The sequence below is a fragment of the Meriones unguiculatus genome, chromosome 8 (genome assembly GCF_030254825.1).
Source record: "Meriones unguiculatus strain TT.TT164.6M chromosome 8, Bangor_MerUng_6.1, whole genome shotgun sequence".
Classification (NCBI taxonomy): domain Eukaryota; kingdom Metazoa; phylum Chordata; class Mammalia; order Rodentia; family Muridae; genus Meriones; species Meriones unguiculatus.
In genome coordinates, this window is record NC_083356.1 from 69,706,824 (window position 1) to 69,728,568 (window position 21,745).

General features: G+C 51.3%; 2 protein-coding genes across 10 annotated transcripts; one reads left to right on the plus strand and one right to left on the minus strand.

Moving 5' to 3' along the window:
- Positions 1–2: 2 nt before the first annotated feature.
- Cacfd1 (calcium channel flower domain containing 1) lies at positions 3–21,077 on the plus strand. Of its 5 annotated transcripts, none has more exons than XM_060389743.1 (6): positions 3–212; positions 2,703–2,775; positions 4,008–4,133; positions 6,945–7,052; positions 7,476–7,567; positions 21,059–21,077. In XM_060389743.1, the coding sequence occupies exons 1-5, from the start codon at positions 14–16 to the stop codon at positions 7,564–7,566; spliced, it is 597 nt and encodes a 198-aa protein (XP_060245726.1). In that variant the 5' UTR covers positions 3–13; the 3' UTR covers position 7,567; positions 21,059–21,077. The 5 variants fall into 5 exon arrangements, with proteins under 5 accessions (XP_060245726.1, XP_060245725.1, XP_060245724.1 ...); XM_060389742.1 differs by lacking the exon at positions 21,059–21,077 and adding an exon at positions 19,368–20,243; XM_060389741.1 differs by lacking the exon at positions 21,059–21,077 and adding an exon at positions 7,938–9,322.
- Positions 9,588–17,147, minus strand: Slc2a6 (solute carrier family 2 member 6). Of its 5 annotated transcripts, none has more exons than XM_060389735.1 (10): positions 16,040–17,139; positions 15,370–15,532; positions 14,215–14,421; positions 13,574–13,690; positions 12,903–13,126; positions 12,517–12,664; positions 11,827–11,935; positions 11,341–11,526; positions 10,979–11,124; positions 9,588–10,292 (listed from the first exon to the last, which is right to left on the minus strand). In XM_060389735.1, exons 1-10 carry the CDS (start codon positions 16,450–16,452, stop codon positions 10,137–10,139), a joined length of 1,869 nt encoding a protein of 622 aa, XP_060245718.1. In that variant the 5' UTR covers positions 16,453–17,139; the 3' UTR covers positions 9,588–10,136. The 5 variants fall into 5 exon arrangements, with proteins under 5 accessions (XP_060245718.1, XP_060245720.1, XP_060245719.1 ...); XM_060389737.1 differs by having other exon boundaries at positions 13,574–13,669; positions 16,040–17,137; XM_060389736.1 differs by having other exon boundaries at positions 12,517–12,669; positions 12,914–13,126; positions 16,040–17,136.
- Positions 21,078–21,745: the final 668 nt, after the last annotated feature.

Consider the following 21,745-nt stretch of genomic DNA (forward strand, 5'->3'; position numbering starts at 1 on the left):
CTGGTCCGCCCCTATGCTAATCACCTCCTCTCCCACAAGGCCGAGCGCGGGTGGCCACGTCCCTTTGTGCGCGCCCGGAGCTGCGCGCAGCCTCCAGCATGAGCGGCTTGGGCGCCGCCGGAGCGCCCGCCAGTCCAGCTCCGCCGGCACAGGAGGAGGGCATGACATGGTGGTACCGCTGGCTGTGCCGCCTGGCGGGCGTGTTAGGGGCGGTGTGTGAGTACCCAGTCCGGGGAGCGGGCGTCCCCGGGGTTGTCATGGCTCCCAGCTTCAGGCCTGCGTTCTGCCTCCTGGAGCTCGATGGCCACAGCCGAGCCGTCCTGCCCTTGTCTAGAGGCGCCGAGACTCACGAAGGACTCGTGTCTGTCCCTCCCCTACCCCTCCTCGGCCTGGTGATGCTCAGCTGGGCTGGGGTGGGACTACCAAATCCTCAGCCTTGGACAAAAGCTTGTTCATAAGTGTGGGCGGGGACGGGTCTCCACAGGCTAGGAAGTTTGCTTGAGGGTCAGATGGTGCAAGAGGCTACATGGCCCCTCAGGATGGCTGGGCAGTGGGTGGAGGGACAGCTTCTACTCGGTTTCTTGCTGTCCAAACGGCCCGGTGCCTCACCAGCAAGCTTTCCTGGCTCGAGCTTCAAAAGGTAAAGAGGAAGGCAGGTCGGCCTCTTAAGTGCAGCTATGTTGCTGGCCTTCCAAACAAGACCTTTGAAACGAATGCGTTTGCTAGATCCTGTCTGTCCCTTTCATTGTGAATTCCTGTAAACCCAGGGGAGTGCTGGTCTCAGGAAATGAAGGTCCGAGGATCCCATTAACTAACTTGTACAGGAGCAGGAACTGTGTGGATAGGGCAGACCCACCTACTCCCTACCTTGGAGGCTGCCACCCTCCCTCCATCTTGGTCATGCAATCAGTGACCCAGGTGACTTCTAGATTGACCTTGGAAATCCCACCCAGTCTTGTGCTTCCTAAGGTGGGTGCAACTCCAGAAGGCCTCCCCAACCGTCCTGCTGGGTTGAAACCTTAGGGGAGACTTGTGGCACTAACTTGAATTGTTCTTTGAGCCTGCAGATTTGGGGGCATCAAGGATTTGAACACTGGCATATCATAGGGGGGAAGGAAAAAAGTGTGTTTGCTTTAGAAACTCAGTAGGGGTTTTGACAGGAGGTGTGGCTTAATGGGTTACTTTGGCATAGGGTTATCCTCTCTTGGAGGAAAGGATCTTGGGGGGATTTATTCTGGTCCTAAAGGTATCTGTAGACAATAGCTATGAAGAAGAAAGGATTGTATGGTGACATCTCCATTTAATGGATGATGTGAGCGTTAGCACTCCAAGTGGATGGATGTCCCTGGTTGTCAGAGGACTCCCGTTTGTCGGGGCTGTGACCTGGTCCTCCCGAAGCTGGCTGTGTGGGACGTGTGGGTAGAGTAGAGCTGGAGATGAATGCTGATGGCAGCAGTGCAGGCCTCTCAGGGGAGACCTGGCATAGCTCCACACAGGAGGAGGTAGATAGCCCCTCTCTTCTGTGGCCCTGCACTCTTTGTTGCCAGAGCCACATGCGGATGAGTGTTGCTTTGAGTTCTTTGTTAGAGAAGGGGGCTTTGTGGCATAGAAGCTGTGCCACTCAGAGTGGGTCACTTGGTCCATTCTCCTGCATCAGCTTCCATTTGCGTAGTGTAACACGGGAAAGTGGAAAATGGTGGAATTCCAGGCCCACTGGAGGGATCAGGTGCCGGAGGCCTGCTGCAAGTTTAATGAGTTGGTGCTAATTGCAGCCTCAGAGGACCAACACTCTGCCCCTCCCTGGTGATAACCGGGCTTATGTCCTGCCAGGCTGGGCAGCTCCCGGGAATGTCCTCAGAGGCTCCCAGAGTTCCTGGTGAGGGACTTCCAGGTGAAGCCAGCTTCAGGCTGTGGGTGGGTGAGGCAGACTACATCCTCAAGGTGCAGTCAGAAGGGAGGAGCTTCAGGCTCCACACTGGAGTGCAGTCTGGGGAAGAAGAGCGCACACTGTCATTTTCTGTTCTAGTATTGGGACATACCATGCCCATGTGTAGGAGAGAAAATGAGCTAAGAAAACTAACGTGCCCAGGGTCCTGTGGCTGGTTTTAGATGTGCCATTCGGCTCTTACCTGGTGCCCATCAGTGTATCCTGAGACACATCCCTGTCCTGACCCAAATCCAAGCTGTAGTCGTAGTGACACATGCCTGTAATCCCAGCCCCCAGGAGGCTGAGGAAGCAACATAGTGTTTAAGGTCAGTTTGGCTATAGAGCAGGGCTCTATCTCAAAGAAAAAAAACAAAAAAACAAAAAAAAAAAAAAACCCTAACCAAGCAAGCATAAACAACAAACAATAAATCTCAGCAAGGCTGCCCTTGCTGAGATTCTCACTGAAGGCAGAACAGGCCTGACCTCTCAAGGGGTTTTTGATAATAGCTAGGAACCAAAGGCTGGCCCATCAGAGCCTTAGGTTTGAGAAGGGTGTTGCTGTTACAGTCCCCCAAATGTGAAAGTAGCTAGATTCGAGGTTCAGAAGTAGACTGACTGAGTTTTATTCTCAGCTGTCTCAGGTGATGGTGTTGCTGAGGAAAGCCCAAATACTGATCATCTACAGGAAGACCCATGAGTTCTCAGTGTCAACTCAGCCTTCTATGAGCCCTGCCTTGTACTTTGCTAACTCCTGCCCATGTCTTTTGTTTTGAAGCCTGTGCCATCTCTGGACTCTTCAATTGTGTCACTATCCACCCTCTGAACATCGCAGCTGGTGTATGGATGATGTGAGTAGCTGTCAATGTCCTCCCCTGCTGGGGTTTGAGGCCTGTGATACAGGTCTCATCCCTCTTCCTGCTCTACCACATTTAGGTTTGCTCACAGCCACCTGAGCCTTTATTGGGTACAAGGTCACAGGCACAGTTGCTAAGCATCTACCCAGCCATACACTATAGACTCCTTATCTGCTACAATGGGTCTTTCCCTCTGGGAGCTTCAGTGCCATGTTGCGTAAGGTCAGAGTTGAGGGTCTAAGAGGAAGAGAGGAGGGTGGTCAGCTTCGAGGCAGTTAGTGGGGCTAGAGTTAGCGGGTCAGATGCAGGTGAAACTGGTGGCTATAGCATCCACAGGTGAGGTTCTTGGCACCCTCTTCCTGCGCAGCTGGATCCCAGGGAAAGGGGCCAGAGTGAGGGCTGTTCTAGGCGCATGGGAAGCATTGTACATAAGTATGTGCTAGTGGCCACAGCGGGTACACATCTGGGGCAAGGTAGAGGTCCTGCCCTAGGCTTCAGACCAGGATGATTTGGGTCTTGTGGTGATGTGTACAAGAGCCTGTGCTGGCCCAAGGCAGCAAGGATGGGCACTGTATAGAAGCTGTGTACAGATTAGGGGAATAGTGAGCTGGTATCTGGAAGACTGGCAGTGGGTGATGGGGACATGGGCAGTGGTTAGAGTTACAAGAGCTGTGTCTGTTAATCAGACTGTCAATGGCACTTTCCTCCCAGATAGATGTGGGGCCTGGCAAAGGCCCAGTTGTCTGTTCATGACCATTACACACCTGTGGGAGCAAAGGTCTTCAGCACCAACAGCTTAGTTGCTCCCAGCAGCTGGACAAGGATTGAAGGCTACTGAGTGAAGGCTGCCAGCATGAGCATCTATCTGCTTGATCCACATGCTCCCAGGTCTCAGCGACTGTGAGGCCTACCCAGCCCTCGATGGCAGTGTTAGTGACTATGGTGATAGTACTACTGACTGGTAGTGTGGCTAGCTTTTATGGATGAACATGCCACTGGCTCAAGATAACACCGAGGCAGCGGGTCTTAGTGCTTCATATTACAGTTGGAAGGATAAAGAGATCAGACACCAGGCTCTTCCTCCAGGATGCTTGGGCAATTAGGTGGGATGGGGTGGGGTGGGGTGGGGTGTTGACAGAAACTGGTACCCTATAGTATCTAGGTGTTTGCAGAAGTGGAGGGCCCCAGGTTATCAACTATCATCCTTTCTGCCTTTGCCCTTGCAGCATGAATGCCTTTATCCTGTTGTTGTGTGAGGCGCCCTTCTGCTGCCAGTTTGTGGAGTTTGCAAACACAGTAGCTGAGAAGGTGGACCGGCTGCGCTCCTGGCAGAAAGCTGTCTTCTACTGCGGGTGAGGGGCTACTGGGCGGGGGCCTATGGCATAGTTCTTCAAAAATCCTACTGGTTAAAGCAGATGTTGGTGAGGTGGATGGGGCAGGAAAAGGTTGAGGTCTTTTCTTCTGCAGAAGCATCTATTATATAGCTGTGGATACATCCACTGGCCAATGCAAGAACAACTGCTAAAGAATGGGGCTCAGTATCTACCTCCTGGAGCTCAGGTGGCAGCTACGGCCACACAAAGTACATACATGGAGGAACAGGGAGGCAGCTGGGTTTCGCTCTTTCGCTTGGGAGCTTCCAGACAGGTCGTAGTAGATCTGTGTGGGCACTGTGAAGCCTTGAGAGGAGTGTAGCTAGCCTTGAGGAGGAGAGGTCAAGACAGGTGACTGCAGAGCAAAAAACATCATTTTCCTCTAAATACATGTTTTCTCCTTTATTTCTGACAAGTGTAGTATGGCATACATAGACTGTACCACTTCTGAGGTAAACTTAATATGTGGAGCCTCTAAAGAAGGGTATTTGCATGAGAGCCCTGCTAGGCAGAAGTATGTATCACAATCACTAGTATTATATTTATGATCAGGTTAGACCTATGTTTGGTAGGGGCTTGGTGGCTTTTACAGTGAGAATACACAATGAGTATGTGCTTGCTGGCACTTTTCTCATATGTCTAAATCTCAAGGGCTCATAGGATCAAACAGTTCTAATCAGTGTAGCATGGTGTGATGTGCACACGTGCATGTGTGCATGCATGCATACGTGTGGGTGCACATGTGTGTGGAAAATATTGGATGTAGACAGCAGGTACTTTCCCCATTCATTTCTACTTATTTTTAAAGACAGGGTCTCTCACTGAACCTGGAGCTCAAGATTTGGCCAGACTGCCCGGCCAGTGAGCTCTAGGAGTCCTCCTGTTTCTACTTCACCAGCCCCAAAGGACTGGGGTTTGTATGGGGATCCCAGCAGGCCCTTGCGGCTGTGCGGCAGGCACTTTACCACCAAGCCATCTCCTCACGTCTTTCCTTTTCTTTTCCCTTTGTATTTGAGATGGTCTCATTATGTAGACCTAGCTGCCCTTGAACCCACAGGTTTATCTATCTCTGCCTCTAGAGTGCTGGAATTAAGGGCATTAGTCACCATATATGACTTTTTGGATTTTTAAGATGTGTTGTCATGATGCTGACAGTAGTGTATGCTTATCAAAAGTCACGTGTAAAGTAGAAAATGATCACTCCAGACCTCACTACCTATCCATTTGTTGGCATGTGTCCCTCCAGTCTGAATCCAGACACTTTCGAAGCTCACCTTCAACATGCTTATAACTGTTATACATAAGTTTGTACCTGCTTTTATGACTTGCTATGGAATCAAAAAACTATGACATTCCTTTTAATGATAATGTTAAGCACATTTATTCAGAGCCTTTGTCTTAATTTGTGAGTTGATATCGATCAAGTCTTGTTTACTATCTGTCTGCCAGAACTACCATGATGACATCCTTAGGGCATGTTTCTAGGTGTGGAATTACCAGGCCAAAGGTTATGATCATTCAAAAGCTCTGAACACGCATGAGTCAGTTGCTTTCTCAAGAGCACCCAGATGCCTAGAGCTATGTTATACTCATTGTCTAAGAAGTAATACATGCTCCTGTGTATTCACATTCATTTTATTTCTTAAAAGGTTTCTGGTCCACTCTTTTGAGCGCCTTAATTTTTGACTTTCAGGCTGTGTGTTTTCAGTATTAAAGACCTCAGATTTCTTCGTTACGTTTCCCATTCTGATTTTTCCACCCTGTCATTTGCCTTTAATGTTAATGTTTTTCCTGCTGTGGTCTTTTCTCTTGCGATTTCTATTATTTTATTATAGAGGATCCTCAACTTATGGCAGGTTTCCATTTTGGTAAGACCAGTATTCTGTTGAAAACATGGTAGCATACCTCACCTACCAAACACAGCTGCCGCCAACCTTCACCATGCTTAAAGCCCTGATCCTGGGCATTGTGACTTGGGATGATATCTTAGAAGGTAGCCCATAACGCTTGGGGCTCAGCACTCTAGTCAGTGTCTGCTGAGTGCCGCAAGCACAACCGCCCAAGCCGAGGACCCTCCGCCCTTTGAAGCACTTCTGCCTCAGTGACGTCTACACCGGAAGTCCAAGGGGAACAGGTGGCTTTGAGTATCTTCTGCCTGCCTGGTGAGCCCCCTTTCCAGAAGTGACTGGACTGAGGTCTGGGCTACAGGCTCCAGTATCTTCCTGGGTCAGCATTTCTGGGATTCACCTCATGTTGGAAAATCCCATCCCTCAAGATTGCGCTTTAGAAGTTCTTAGGGCTGAATGGACCCACCACCAGGTGGCGCAAGGCTGCCACTGAAGCCCCATACCCATCTGGGTCCAGTGTTCCCCAGAGTGTGAGATGGCCCACACTCTGCTTGTTGAAACACAGCTGGCCCAGGCTGGCTGTACTGATGAGAGTATTCACTCAGTGCTTGTGATGTGGTTGTGAGGTAAGTGGCCAGCAGCCCTCACCTTGATGTCAGGTTCGACCCCACTGTACAGCAGAGTAGAGCCTTATGAGGATAACTTGGTCACAGATGGACTATACCCCAGACACTCTGGGTCTAGCCTCACCGTTTTCATGGATAATGGGGACATTTACCCAGATCTTTGCTACTTAACCCTGTGTGGCTCACAGATTTTGCCACAAAGACCTGATATGGCTTTGGACTCTGTCCCCGGAATAGATGGGATTTTTAGGGGTGTTTGAGGAGAACACAGGGGCAGCATGGGGTGGGATGCACCTTTGACCTCTGTTTTCTCCTAGGATGGCCATCGTCCCCATCGTCATGAGCCTGACCCTGACCACACTGCTGGGCAACGCCATCGCCTTTGCCACCGGGGTGCTGTACGGACTGTCTGCCCTGGGCAAAAAGTGCGTCTGCATTTCAGTCCCAGGGTGGGGCCTCCTCTGTTGCCCCTGCTACCCCATCTCATGTGGGGAAGGTCTAAGTGGGGCCCTTTGTCTAGTTGTTACGTAATGGCCACAAGTGACTTATCCATAATCTCAGGAAGAGAGGCAAGCAATGAGGGATAACCTAGGTGGTCCCTCTTGCTTGGGTTGTACACAGTGAGGTATGGCACCAGACAGTGCAGACAGCTGCCATCTCTTCCCTAGCTCAGTCAGCGCCAGGCAACACGTGTCCTTCTCAGAGTATCAAGGCCTCTGCCCCTTAGACAGTGGCCTTTGGGGAGCACAGTCCTGGGAGAATCTGACTATACACCACACCTGGGTTTCAGCCTGGGAATTGGTGGTGGGAGGACTGTGCCTATGGAATACCTCCTTTTCTCTCTCCAGGGGTGATGCCATTTCTTATGCTCGGATCCAGCAGCAGAGGCAGCAGGCAGACGAGGAGAAGCTGGCTGAGACTCTGGAGGGAGAGCTGTGAGGTGAGGCACAGCCGCCTATCCTCATTGCCTACCGCCATTGGGTTCTATGTGAATTCTGCAGAAGGCTGAGTATCAACTCTGTGAAATGGCCTGGGAGAGGAGTCCCTGCAAGTCTCCATGCCTCGAGTCTTCCTGTGCCTACCCTGTTCTCTGGACCTACTAAACCTGGAGCTCTTGCCCCACTAGTACTGAAGGCCTGGGCCGTAGGATATGAATGGGATGAACTCACTCCCGTCAGCCTATGGTGCAGATTTCTGTGCTAGTGACCCTTCCCAGACCTAAGAGCAGCCTCCCTTGAACACATTGGTCCTCACTTGATTAAGAGGCTGATCATCCAGGCTCCTGCCATTTCAGGCTTCATCCTTTTTAGGTCCAAGCGTGCTGGCAGTTGGGACTACAGTTCTGTTCCATGCACCTGTCCTCAGAGCAGAGAATGAGTACAACAGTGTCCTGAGGGCAGCTACTGCCAACAGGAGGAGAGATGCTTGGTCTTTTGAGAATCCATGCCACTCCCAGGATGCAGCTTCCTGGCCAGAAGAACAGCCTTGGCAGTAGCCAGAGGGCTGGATGGATGTTCCGTGGTCCCAGTGCTAGGAAGTGTATGTGTGTGTGTGTGTGTGTGGTATTGGGGATGTGTACTTCTGCTAGCCTGCACAGGGACCCTCCTTGTCAGGGTTGGCAGGCTCCCTATTAGTAGGGATTGACCTCAGGTATTCCTCCCAACCTGCCCCTGGCAGCCTTTGTAAAGCTGGGCAGAGCTAGGGCTACCTCTCATACAGAGCTGGCCCCTTCTCAGGTACCAGACCACAGAGAGTATGCCTGCATGGCTAGGGCATGGAGAGCTACTGTGATGGAGGAGAGCTCCAGGGACATGCCCTGGCTGTCTCCTATCCTTCCTGTTCACTGCTATCTTTTCCTACTGTCCGGTGATATTGGCACTAGTAGCTGGTTAAATGGGCCATTAGGCACATTTGGTGGCCTGGCTGAAGATGATAGGGAGAATTCTGAGCCCTGCCTCCCTCCTCTGCTAGACCTTCGGCTGGGCCTGCTCTATGGAACTCAGGCCTGAAGTTGTCACATTTCTAGGGGATCTTTAGCTCATTAGTGTTTCACATAAGGAGTAGTGGATATTCTGGGATAGAGGCTCTTTGATCTATGGGCCTTGGGGATAGCAGCAGTTCTCCAGAGAGCTTGGCCATGCTGAACCAATGTCATAGTGTAGCTGGCTTGGTGGGACAGGTGCCTTCACAGTTTATCAGAGGCTGTTTTTCTCAAGACAGGTGGGCTTCAAGGGCTGTGTGTGATTGTGTGTGTCAGGGCCTGTGTTCACAGTAAGACCTGTCTACCTCCCAGGAGGAGTAAAGGCCCCACCTGCTCCTCTGGTTACTTGTGTAAGCAGGAGACTCAAGTCACTTCTGTCCAGGCTTCCTGCCCCTGGCAATGGAACTCAATGGCTACATGTATAGTAAGATTGTATCCTACTAGGGAAGTCCATTTTGTGCTAGGCAGGCTAGGGTGGGATGTAAAGGTAGAGGCCCTCAGATATAGACCAGTGTGGGGTGGTCACTTATGTCCTGAGGTTCTTGGCAGGTCTGTGGCACAATGGCTCTGGAGCCCATTGCTTTGCCTCTGAGAATGGGCACTGACCAGCCCCATTCTTGTCTGTGTCTGGGTGTCTTCTGTGGTTCTCTTTGCCACCACCCTGGTTTGTTGGTTGGTTGGGTTACCCTTGGAGTAAAGCAAGGTTGTAGTTGGTATGTGTAGTTTATCTGTCTTCAGTGCCTGTAACTACAGAAAGACCCTGTCTATGCCAGCTGGGCCTAGCCTGGCCTGAGCCTGCTCACAGGGTCTTGAAGAAAAGAGCCTATCTGTAGAGGGCGAGCTGGCACTCAGCCCCACAGTAGCTACTGTTTTCTCTGCACTGTTGTAACATCCAAAGTGCCCTGGCAGTCTGGGCCAGGTTTGGGGTAGCCTGGCTCCTGGGGTAGGGAGCTTCTTCCTGGAGTAGATCCCACTCCCCTTTCTTCCCTGAGGCTTCAGGCCCCACTACTTTATTTTTAAAAACAGTGAACAGTTTGCAAACTAGAGGTATCCAAGGTTGGCCTGGGTCCTGTGCTCTGGCCTTTGCAAGTCTGGTGTTCCCAAGGTACCCAGACCCTTATGGGCATAGGACCCTGTCCTCCTTATAGCCGATTGATCAGAACAGAATATGACAAAGTCCCTGTACGGAATTACTTTGCCACCTCCATTCCTGTTTTCTGTCTTCATCATGGCCCTGCATATAGGAAGAACTAGGCCCGAGGTCCCAACAACCTTTTCCTGGGCACAGCCTGGGGCTGGCCTGCCTCTTCCCCCTGTGGGTCTCAGCTGAGGTATTATAGCAGGTTGTCTGCTGGGGCCCACCAGCCCACAGTTGGTGAACAGAAGTGTGCTCTGGCTGGTCCTGTGCTCTGGCTGGTCCTGTGCTCTGGCTGATGGCAGGGACGCTGCTGCTCCTGTTGCAGATGTGAATCTGAGGCCAGTGCATAGGCAGCTCGGGTGGTTTGGCCCCTTACAGGCAAGCCCCTGACTAGGGCCTGAAGGACATCCTTTGGGTATGGAAGAAGGCCTCAATCTGCTCCAGCGAGCGGCCCCTGGTCTCAGGCACACAGCAGCCTGTGAAGAGCAGGCTGAGCAGGCAGATGGCCGAGAAGAAGAAGAAAGGCACCTGGAGGCCGAAGGCATTCTGCAGTAGGGAGTTGGGGAAGGAGTCACTGAGCAGACACAACCCTCAGCCATAATTTCATGGGTTCAGCTAGTATTAGAGTTGTGGAGCCTTCGTCTGGCTCTGCTCTGAAACCTCCCAGCCTTCCCTACTATTCCCAAGCTGCTCCTCAGCCATCCTGTTGGAGACTCCACTCTTAGGTACCCCCACACCCAAGCTCCGGGCTGCCTACAGGATCTGGTAGGCAGCAGGTTGTGTCAACCCTCCTCTCAACCTTGACCACTGAATGGGCAGAGCAGGCTCTGCCTTATATCGACCTAGCTGGATTTCCCTGGTAGTGTGGAGCTGGCCAGCATTCAGGTGTTTTCAGGGCCTGCTGGGTTGCAGGGCTGGGAGCTATGCTTAGGATGGACTTCACACCATGCTAGAGTCAGGTATCAGGGTTATACTAGAGAGGCCTAGCATCTAGTTGGTTAAGGAACAAAGCAGGTAAAGGGGTGCTATGGGCAGAGCTCTGGGCCTAAGGGGTAATCTGATTCCTCCAAACCCCACCCCCACCCAGTGTTCCTGTTTCTTATAATAGCCTTGGTTGTGTTATCACTTGGCCATTCTTAGCCCATAAAAGGCTGGTGCCCCTCTCTCTGGGTTGCTGAAGGGAAAATGCTAATGGAGGAACTTTGCTGGGAGTCCTGGGTTCAGACACTCACCACTGCCAGCAGGAAGTACTTAGTGAGGATGAAGGCTGTAAGCCAGCTGACCAGCACGCAGAGCCCTGAGGCCACACCACGGGCACGCAGGGGCAGAACCTCAGACATGAGGAGCCAGGTGATGGGCCCCCAGCCCATGGCATAGCCTGCCCAGAAGAGGGGAGCAGTTGGGCTCAGGCCCTGGGAACCCTCAGGCTGTCTTGCCTGTTTGCCGGGTTGCAAAAAGGCCCTCTTCTCTGGTTCCCTGACTGCTTAGGCAAACCAGGACAGTAACAAAACCCTTCCCTTGTGTTTCTGCCCACCTCCCCTCCAGCTCCCAACAGCCCACCCCAGCACTGTCCCCACTGCCAGGGTCCTCCTACCCATAATGAAGAGCATGGTGGCCAGCAGGGGTATCAGAGTGAGATAATTGAAGGCTGTGGCTGTGGGCTGTTCTGTGGCCTCCAGGGTCACAATCTCCAGGCTCACAGTGCTGTTGGGGGTCAGAGGCTTCGGGCCAAATTGGGCATACAGTCCCAGCGTCAGGTTGGCAACAAACATGATGGATGCTGTGGACACATGGGCACCTCAAGCTTGAGGTCCTTTCCAGGCCCCATAGCACCTCTTTCTGGGTGGCAAGGCTACCTTGTGAAAGGGCAACCACCCCCTCCCCACAACACAGAATAGCAAGCTCAGGGTCTCGTGCCACACCTCTAAGCTGGGTGGGTGGGCTTTTTGCTTTTGTCTGTACAGCTGCCATTTGCTATGTCCTGGACCATGTGCTAGAGAGGCTTGGGTATGGCCCAGAAATTGTGGTTCATACAGTGGCTGTAGGAGTAAGAGGCACACATCAAACTGGGAACACTCACCTGACACATACAGCAGGACTTTACGGCCAGCCAGGTCCATGGTGACAGCAGCAATCAGCACAGACAGGAGCCTCACAGCACCAACTATGGCTGCATCCTCCTGGGAGGGCTGTAGGGCAGGACACTGGGCTGAGAGACCTGGCTCCATGTTCTGTGTCCTACCCTGAACTAATGTACTTCAGGGCACTCAGCCCTAAGTCCAGGGTCACTATCCTTTTTTGCCATGAGCTATGATAAGTACTGAGCCCTAGGTACTTTCTCTGCATCCCACCCTTTACTGTGGGGTTTCCCAGCAGGGGCATATCTATTTATCTACTATGCCTACTCCTGGTCCTACTGGGCACAGACTCTGGTTAGACAATAATGGTAGACCTGAGTCATTCTCATCTCCAAACCTCATTGCAGGAAGAACCTGGGGTGGAATTGGGCTCCTAGAGACCTCACAGGTCCCCCCTGTGGGATCTGAGCCTGGGGCCATGGTCCCAAGAGTTCCATATTCTGTTAAATTTTTTCCCTTGTTTTTCTGTATGTTTTTTAAAAACACTTAAGCTTCACTTGAGAAAAATGTAATGAGGCAGGGTGCGAATCAGCGCTGTGTAGCTCTCAGCCACCTAACTTTCTGGCTGCCCTGCCTGTATTCTCCCCAGCAGCCTCAGGACTCTGGGCAGTGCTGGCCAAGTGGGTTCTCACCAGCACCACGGCCGTGCTGTCGAAGATGGTCTGTAGGTACACGAGGATGGGTGTGATGCCTGTCAGCTGCTGCAGAAAGCGCATCAGGACTGCGATGAGAATAGGCCGGTACACACGGGGGTCCCGGGCCTCTGCCCATGACACTCGGCTACTCTGGAACACAAAGCTGCTGCTGAGGGGCTGTGCCAGGCTCTCCAGACCTGGCCACCCTGTCTTGGCACCTGTGGGTCTAGGGCAGGCCTCCTCTCTTCCAAGAGAGGCTGGGCCAACAGAGAATGCATGGGCTCTGCATACTAACACCACTCTTGTTTGAGGAAAGGCAACCAAGGACCAAAGAGGCCTAGTGAATGTTCAAGGCCACACAGAGCATGCTCAGCCAGTCCCACCTATGCTGCACCTGTCTCCGCACGTTGTCCTGGATCTGTTCAAACTCCCAATGGACCTCAGAGTCAGCTCGCAGCCAGGTCAAGGCCTGCAGGGCTTCCTCATCCCGGCCCTTTGAGAGCAGGAAGCGAGGTGAGTTGGGCATGAAGCTAAGCAGCAGGATCATGACGAGCACAGGCCCCTCCCCGGCCACAGCAAGCCATCGCCAAGGCAGCAGAAGACCTGGGTGAGAGAGGCTTCAGTGAGGGGCTGGGGCCTCTGAGTAACCTCATTACTCTCCCAGCCTAGCTTTCCCTGATTGCCCAAGTCTCTGTAGTAGAGGCAATGAGGGGCTGCAAGGATTGTCTGGATCCTGGTGCTACTGTGAGATCCTTAAATGGTCTCAATATATTGGGAAAGTATTGGGAAGGCTGAGCCTGGGGCTCTCACCCCCATCGCCCAGGCAGGCAAACTCCTTGATAGGCTTCCCTCATAAACTGACAGGATACAAGACATCCCTGAGCTGTGGGAGGGCAGTCTGAGGCTACTGCAGCAGGACAGGCCTCAGAGGTGGTTCCCGTGGGGTCTAGGAAGCCAGGTGTCTTGCTGGTCAGTACTGGCTTCCTCAAGGGAAAGTTCCATTCCCCCCATCTCCAAAACCTGAATGCTGAAGTACAGGATGATACTTGCCGAGGGCATAGAGAGACAGGGATCCAAACACGGCCATGAGCTGCGGTGTGGCCCCCAGGGCCCCACGAACACCAGGGGGTGCAATCTCAGACACGTACACCTGCAAGGTACATGCCCCAACCTGCGACTTTAGTGGGAATGCATGTTCTTGGGCCCACTGGGGTGAGAGAGGGACTTGGGAGCCTAGAGAGGGGACGAGGGGTCTTATGCTGACCATGCCTCTGACCTTCCCTTCCCTAGCAGAGACATATGCAGAAGTACTCAGCTCTGATGGATATGGATTGGGGGAACCCAACCAAGCCTAGGGTATTCAGACTTGGGGCTGGCAGAGTGCCTGTATTTCTCCTAGTGACCCCCTTTTCCTTCTGGGCTTGGCCAGAGAATAGGTGTGTGTAGGGAGTACTGCATGAGGTAAGCAGTTGGGGCTGGGGGGGGGGGGGTGGAAGACAGGAACTTCCCTTCACATCCCTTGCTCAATACAGATTTTCTTCAGTTGAGCAATGCACTAAACAGAAGTCAAAGCACAGGGTTGGAAGTTTTTGGTGACAATGATGTCAGCTGCTTTGGTGGAGGGAGCTGAGGTTTCCTGGGCAAGGTAGGGGTGGCCCAGAAGGGCCCTGAGGCCGTGGAGATATCTGGCCTTACCGGGATGCAGGCAGCAGTGAGTCCTCCAGCAAAGCCTGTCAATGTCCTCCCCAACAGGAGCATCCAGAGGCCATGGGCACCGGCCATGAGTGCATAGCCAATGGCTGAGGGGACAGCTGAGAACATGATGCTGAGCTTCCGGCCCAGGAGGTCATTGAGTAACATAGCACTGAGGCCCCCGGCTGCAGCACCCAAGGTGAACACGGACTGCAGGGGTGCAAGAAGACGTACCAGCTTTAAGTGCTCTCACACCATCAAAGCCTAGAGTTAATTCCCTAGAGCTGCCCCAGGCACCAGGCACTCGTTGGCAGAGAACTCCCTGTCGGTAGAGGTGCACAGCACCCTGTGGACAACTATATGTTAAGGGTGCCATGACTACTATTCTGCTCTAGAGGTGCAGTAGGGCCACCTGTCCACAGTGGCTCTGTCCAGCAGTATCTCGTGGTTTTGTTTGTTTGTTTTGTTGTTTTAGCCCAAGGAGGCCTAAAAACTTGATCATCCTGCTTCAGCCTCCTAAGTGCTGAGATTAAAGGCATTTTCCATGGCACCCACACTACCCAAGAGAACCCTGTGACTTGAAGTCCTGAGACCTTAAGATTTTGGGGTCATTGGAGTTGCTGTAGAATAAGGGATTTCCCTGGACTCTGTTACTCATGAACAGTGGGAACAGGACACAGAGGCCTGTATAAGCCTCAGTTTCATAGCCGTGTTATGGGGAGAACACGGTTGACCCCCAGGATGAAAATGTCTCACAAAGTGTCTGGCGTATGCTCAGTACATGCTGCGTGTGCCCTGCATACGCCCACCCCACTTGAAACGCTCGGGAAACCCAACCTCTTTCTAGCTCGGTTGTCAAGTCGCAGTCTAACTCAGGGTCTGCTGATATTCTAAAGCTACACAGCCTCCAGGCACCCAGAGGATGTCAGCCTGGCTTTGGGTATAGGATAGGTTAATATTCGCATCAGCCATTCCCCACAACTCCGTAGGATGTCTCTTCCTCATGGGTCTTGTCTTCACCACTAGCAGACAGGAGTGTGTGAGGGAGCTCTAGGGGAGGTTCCAAGGCTAGGTGATCTTAGTTCTCTGTGGTAAACAGTCTGAGTGAGTCCATGCTCCCCTCCCACTACCCCATCTGACTTAGAGAACAGGCCTCACCCCAAACCATGATGCCTGGATTTTGTTCAGGTGTAGTGCTGGGTCAGAAGATTGCTTCAGCACAGGGATGACAGGGGATGTGTAGACCAGGGCATACCCAAAGCTGAAATTGCCCAGTACAGCAGCAAAGGTGGCCAGGAACACCCTTCTGTTTTGCAAGGCCCTGGTGGGGGATGGGGTGGAACCAAAGGACCAGGGTCAAGTCTTCTAAATGGACCCTGGGTACCCAGACTGCTGCCTTCCCTGAGTCCCGTGGCCATCCAGCTCAGCAGATAACAGGGAGAGAAGCCTGGGTCCAGGGCCAGTCAAGTCGTTAACTCCTTGAGGCCTGAGCAGCAAGCTTTGGGAAATCCCCACGGTGTCAGCTAGGGGTGGGGTCCTGCCTCCTGCTGTGATGATCAAAGCTTGCTCTGTAATCTTAGGCAAGACCCTCCTCCTCTTCATGTTGGCCTTTATCTGTGACAGGTGGGGACCCCACCCAGTATTCCTTTGGAGGCTCTCTTCTCTATGGTGGACTAACCCTTTAAATAGGACTTGTGAGCATGCGGTAAGAAAGAGTCAGATGACTCTTGGTGGCCACTCACCAGAAGTCAGTTGTGGCCCAAGATCTCCAACCTGCTTGGAGGTAGGGCCTTCCCAACCTCCCAACCCCACGCCCTGCGACTCTCACCCGGCCCGCGTCCTCTCTCCCGGCGATGGGGGCGCCTCGGGAAAGGTGTCATAGTCCGGACCCTCGGCTCCTAGCAGAGGCTGCTGCATGGCCGGTGCGGACAGCCGGTACAGCTGGACTCCACCGCAGCACTGAAGCATCCGCCGGAGCCCCAAGCGCAAGCAAAGCTCCGCCCTAGGGCTTCGATTGGCTGTAGGGAGGCCCTGCAGGGCTGTGCTGTCCAATGGGACGACCGCACGCCTCGGATGCTGGATGCGGTCTGGCTCTGGGGCGCGCCCGTCCGCTTGTGCCCTGAGGCCCCGGGTTCTGCCGGGGAAACCCGCTCCAAGGGCAGGGCCCACAGCTGGCGGCCGGAGCAGGCACCTGTGCCTGCAGGGGCCTGGGACCCAACGGCTAAGTCCGTTGAGCTCCATTTTGCCAGGCTGTCAAGAGCGTGGACTGCTTCGTGTCTGGTTCCGGCTTTATGGAGGGTCTAAGCTTGTCAAGGTCGAACGGCGAATTTTTTTTTCCTGTTTCACTTGCTAGGCTTTATTCTGTGCTCTCTCCTGTGTCATAGATGTCACTTCTACAGCTGCTACCTCACTTCTTGCCTCTTGACCCGAGTTGAACCTGGGCAGCTTTAGGTGGGTGAAGTAGGTGGGAAGAGGCCTGAGCAGAGACAGGGGCAACTCCACCAGGTGCCCTGGGGTGTCTCACCTATAGCTGGGGACAGAACCCAGAGATAGACAAGCAACCTATCCCTGAGCAACATTTCTGACCTTTGGAATTTCCTGGTTATTAAAATACCTTGGGACTATTAAAAATCATTCCAGTAAATGGTATAACAATGACAAAACAAAGAAAAATCGTAACAGAAACTTCTCTGGAAGTCCATTCTAGGGGGTGGGGAAAGCCACAGGCAAGCTGCCCATTTCTGTCTTTGGACTTCTTCAGAGGTAGGAGTGGACTCACTTCCTGTTCACATTTATACGCTGACCCGTTGTGACTAGACTATTAAAACAGTAAAGGGCGTTGTGGAAGTCTCAGTTCCCCTTCACCACAATAGAAACACTGCACAGAGGGCAGTAGAGGCCAGAAAACCACCCATCTTGGCCAGACCTCTTCTTTCCTTCCCGTGTCTCCTTTGCAAGTCTGTTGCTTGGGGGGGGGGGGGGGGAGGTGAATTTTCAGTGGTGGTCCACTCCAAATCCAAACTCAAGAATGTGTGTGTGAGAGAATGTTTTCTGAGACAGGGTTTCTCTATATGGCCTTGGCTGTCCTGAACTCCCTTTGTAGACCAGGCTGGTCTCAAACTCACAGAACCTTCCTCTCCCTCCCAGAGTGCTGGGATTACAGGCATGTGCCACTGCACCCGGCTCAAGAATATATATTTTAAAATTTTTATTTTGGTGGCTGGAGAGGTGGCTCAGGAGTTGAGAGCACAGTACCTCAGTACTGCGCAAACCTCCTCAGTACCTCCAGTCCCAGGGCCACCGAGTACCTGTGATTAGGTAGGTAGTCAGACACTAGAAAACTTGGTGGTCTTTGAGGATATCTCTCACATAATCAGTTTTGAACCCCACTTCATGTATCCTGGCATGTATCCTGGCAATGTATCCTGGAAGTATCCTAGTTGCTCCTTAAAAAGAAAAATTAAAAAAAAGTTTTGAGACAAAGTCTCAGCACCCAACCTATAGTGCCAATTTGGGACAGGCTCCAGCTTCTCTGCTGCTCCCCTCCCTTCCCCTAAATTTGAGCCAGGAGCACTCTTGGTTATGGTGGACAAGGGGAAGAAGAAGGTATCCCAGTGAGTCAGGAAGAGGGAAGAGGAAGTTAAAGGTTTCACCCACCTACATCACATCTGCAGCCACTGACCACATAGGAGCACGGGGAAAAATGGTTAGAGACAGGAAGGTTGCCTTGCCAGTAACCTGCTTTGTCCTGGGCTCATGAATGGTTCAGTGGATAAAGATGCCTGCTGCTACACCAGACAACCCGAGTTCAACCCCTAGGACCCAAAGGGTGGAAGGAGAGAACCAACTACGTACCTCCAAGTTGTTCTCCGAACTCTTCTCTCTTTATGTTGCATGTGTTCGCGTGCGCGCGCGTGTACTCGCTCGCTCAATTTCTCTCCTTCCACTGAGTGGACAAAGCAGGTTTGTGTATTCTACTGGCAAGGCAAGCTCCCTGTTTCTAACCATTTTTTCCCCCATGCTCCTATGTGGTCAGTGGCTGCAGATGTGATGTAGGCGGGTGAAGCAGTTAACTTCCTCTTCCCTCTTCCTGACTCACTGGGATGCCTTCTTCTTCCCCTCATCCACCATAAGCAAGAGTGATCCTGGCTCAAATTCAGGGGAAGGGAGGGGAGCAACAGAGCAGCTGGAGCCTGTCCCATGACAAAAGATGGAGGCACTGTGCTGCCTTGACCATGTGCCTTATTCCAGGCCTCAGGATATCTGGAGGGAGGGAGGGAGAGAGGGAGAGAGAGAGAACATGTGAAGGTCAGTGGATAACTTGCAATTATTGGCTCTTTTTTTTCTACCACATAGGTCCGAGGGATTAAACTCAGACCCTCAGGCTTCCCAGCAAGTGTCTTTATTCACTGAACCATCTAGCTCACTGGCCAAGTGCTTTTCTAATTCAGAAGATTTCAAGGAAGCTAAGACTTTAAGTCACAGTTAAGTGCTTTTAGTAGCTTTATTTATGAGGACCTGACTGCCTCACCAACATGAAAAGGGTCATCTCTATCCACTTTCTTCATATGTTCCTAAGATGAGAGCAAGGTCACAAATGGGGCACCACTACCCCTTCTTGCTCTTTTTTTCAGTGGCTCCTGCCCCATTGATAGTTTGTAAAACCAAGGATTGGGATCCAGGACAAATCTAAAGCAAGTTCTGGTGACATTTTTTTTTTTTTTTTTGTTCCCACTAGCTGAGATCAGATCTCCTTTTCTATCATGGCAAGGTGGGGACTCCTTTCCCTTGAGACCATGGAACTCTCTTCTGCTCTCTGCTTACAACTTCCTCTACTCTAGCAGTCTTGCTGGCTCTGGAATCTCCCTCACTTTCCCACTTTCAGTAGGACTCACCTCCAGTCGCTTCCTTTTGCTCTCATCGTCCTCTTGGCTCCTACTATACCCATTCTAACCTGACTCAGTACCTTTGTGACTGTACTTCCCGTGATATTTTCTAGCTGTTCCTTCTGCATGGGACAAGGGCAGCAAGTTTCCTTTTTTTTTTTTTCTTCAGGATGTGTTTCAGGCTAGCTGGCCCATGGGCATATGTGTGTATGTATGTAAACCTAGGGTGACTATACACATAAAATAACTAAACAAATTCTGTTTTCTAAGGAGACAAGAGGAAACTAAAGCTATTGGAGCAAGATGGAGCAAAAACAGGCAACATGAGATGGCCAGGGGCTCCTCTTGAGAAAACAAGCTGGCAGATAGACGCTATACCCATCGGGAGGCTGGAAGGGACAGTACATGGCCAAACATTGCCCCTGCCCAGGCCTCCAGTTGGCCTCTGATCTACCTTTTCAACCCCCACCCCCAGTTTCCTGTCACTCAGGCTGGGCTGAAGTCACTCCATTGTCAAGGCCAAGCATGGCTGATCATCACGCTTGCCTTCCTGTGCTGGCTAGTTTTATGTTACAAGCTAGAGTCATCAGAGAGGAAGAAGCCTCAACTGAGAAAAAGCCTTTAAAAGATCCAGCTGTACACAACCCTGTAAGGCAATTTGTTGGCGGTGGGGTTTTGTTTTGAGACAGGGTTTCTCAGTGTAGCCTTGGCTGCCCTGGACTTGTTTTGTAGACCAGGCTGGCCTGGAACTCACAGAGATCCAACTGCTTTAGATTCCCTGAGTGCCGTGATTACAGGCAGGCACCACTCTGCCCAGCTGGAAGGCATTTTCTTAATTAGTGATCGATGGGGGAGGACTCAGCCCATTGTGGGTGGTACTGCGATGGAGCAGGTGGTCCTGGGTTCTGTAAGAAAGCAGGCTGAGCAAGCTGTGATGAGCAAACCAGTGAGCAGCACCCCTCCGTGGCTTCTACATCAGGCCCTGCCTCCGGATTCCTTCCCTGTTTGAGTTCCTATCCTGACTTCCTTCAGTGATGAACAGTGATTCTGAAGTATAAGCCAAATAAACCTTTTCATCCTCAGCTTGCTCTCTGGTCATGGTGTTTCATCACAGTAATAGAAACCCTGACTAAGATATGCCCCTCCCCCAAGTGCTGGGCTTGCAGGCCAGGCATCATGTTTGTTTTAGGTACATTTGTTTATTTAAATTTATTTATTTGTATATGGGTCTTTTCTTGCATGCATGTCAGTGCACCATATGCATGCTTGGTGCCCATGGAGGTTAGAAAATGCTTCAAATTCCCTAAGGCAGGAGTTACAGATAGGTGCTAGGAATTGAACCAGGGTCCTCTGGAAGAGCAGCTTGTGCTTTTAACCACTGGGTAATCTTTTTAGTCCATGGGTAAACTTTTAAGTTCTCTCCTTGATAGCACCCCCTCTAGTCAGTTCTTCACTTGTGTTGAGGACACTGGCCTTTGACTCTTGAAGATGACCACTAGTGGCACTCCAGTGACAGCCTTTCTGTGTGTTTTTAACACATCCTGATTACAGGCTACTAAGATAGGTGGGATGATCGCAGCCACTCCAGCTATAAGCAGATTAAAGGACTCCAGTGCATTTCTTTGGCCTTGTCTCTGAGTAGCACTTTACCCCCAGATCATTAAATTCCTCTGTTATGGGCTTTTAACTGGTACTCACTCAGCAATAGCCCAATGCTGGCCATTAAAATTATCCCTGGATTTGATCTCCTAAGATCTCATCAAAGCTATGGACCTCCCTTATTTCTTAGATCACTCAGCCTATGGATAAATCTGTGAGAATTAAATAGCATCTTCATTGCTCTTGAAGTCCCTAGTTCTCTGGAAAGTTCAAAACAGGTTCTATTGTAATATTGTACAGTTCTATTTGTCCCTGGAGCTGTGTAATTAGCTGCCTCCTTAATTTTTTCCCTTCTTTTTTAGAGCTGATCTACCCTCAGGGGTAGATCAGAGAACCCAACTCTATCTATCTGGGTCCCCTGATCTTCCTCCAAGGGCTGAAGTCCAGCAACACTGAAGACATAAACCCTTCCACCCTGTTTCAGCCTGAAGTAGCCAGATCAACTCAGCACTGGTCGCCTATGTGATTTTAGTGTCTACATCTTGAGGGGGTCTGTTACGAAGCTATTAAAAGTCAAGACGTTAGTAGGCTTGGTCATTGAGGCTGGTTCCTTGCAGTCAGCTTGCACTCCACCTTCTGTTACTCAGACAACACTCCGGTTTTAAGGATGGAGAAGTATCTTGATTATTTTTTTAAATTTATTTATGTATTTATTTATTTATTTATTATGTATACAGTGTTCTGTCTGCATGTACACCTGCAGGCCAGAAGAGAGCACTAAGATCTCATTATAGGTGGTTGTGAGCCACCATGTGGTTGCTGGGAATTGAACTCAGGACCCTTTAAAGAAACAGCCAGTGCTCTTAACCTCTGAGCCATCTCTCCAGCCCTTGATTATTTTTAAGAATGAAAATGTGGTGTGAAAAGGAGGTGGATTAAGGGACCAGGATTCAGTGTTCTACTACAGGAAAACTATTTTTTTCTGGTCAAGCAGGGATAGTTTATAGATCTATTTATTTATTATTACATTTATTTGATGTGTATGTTTG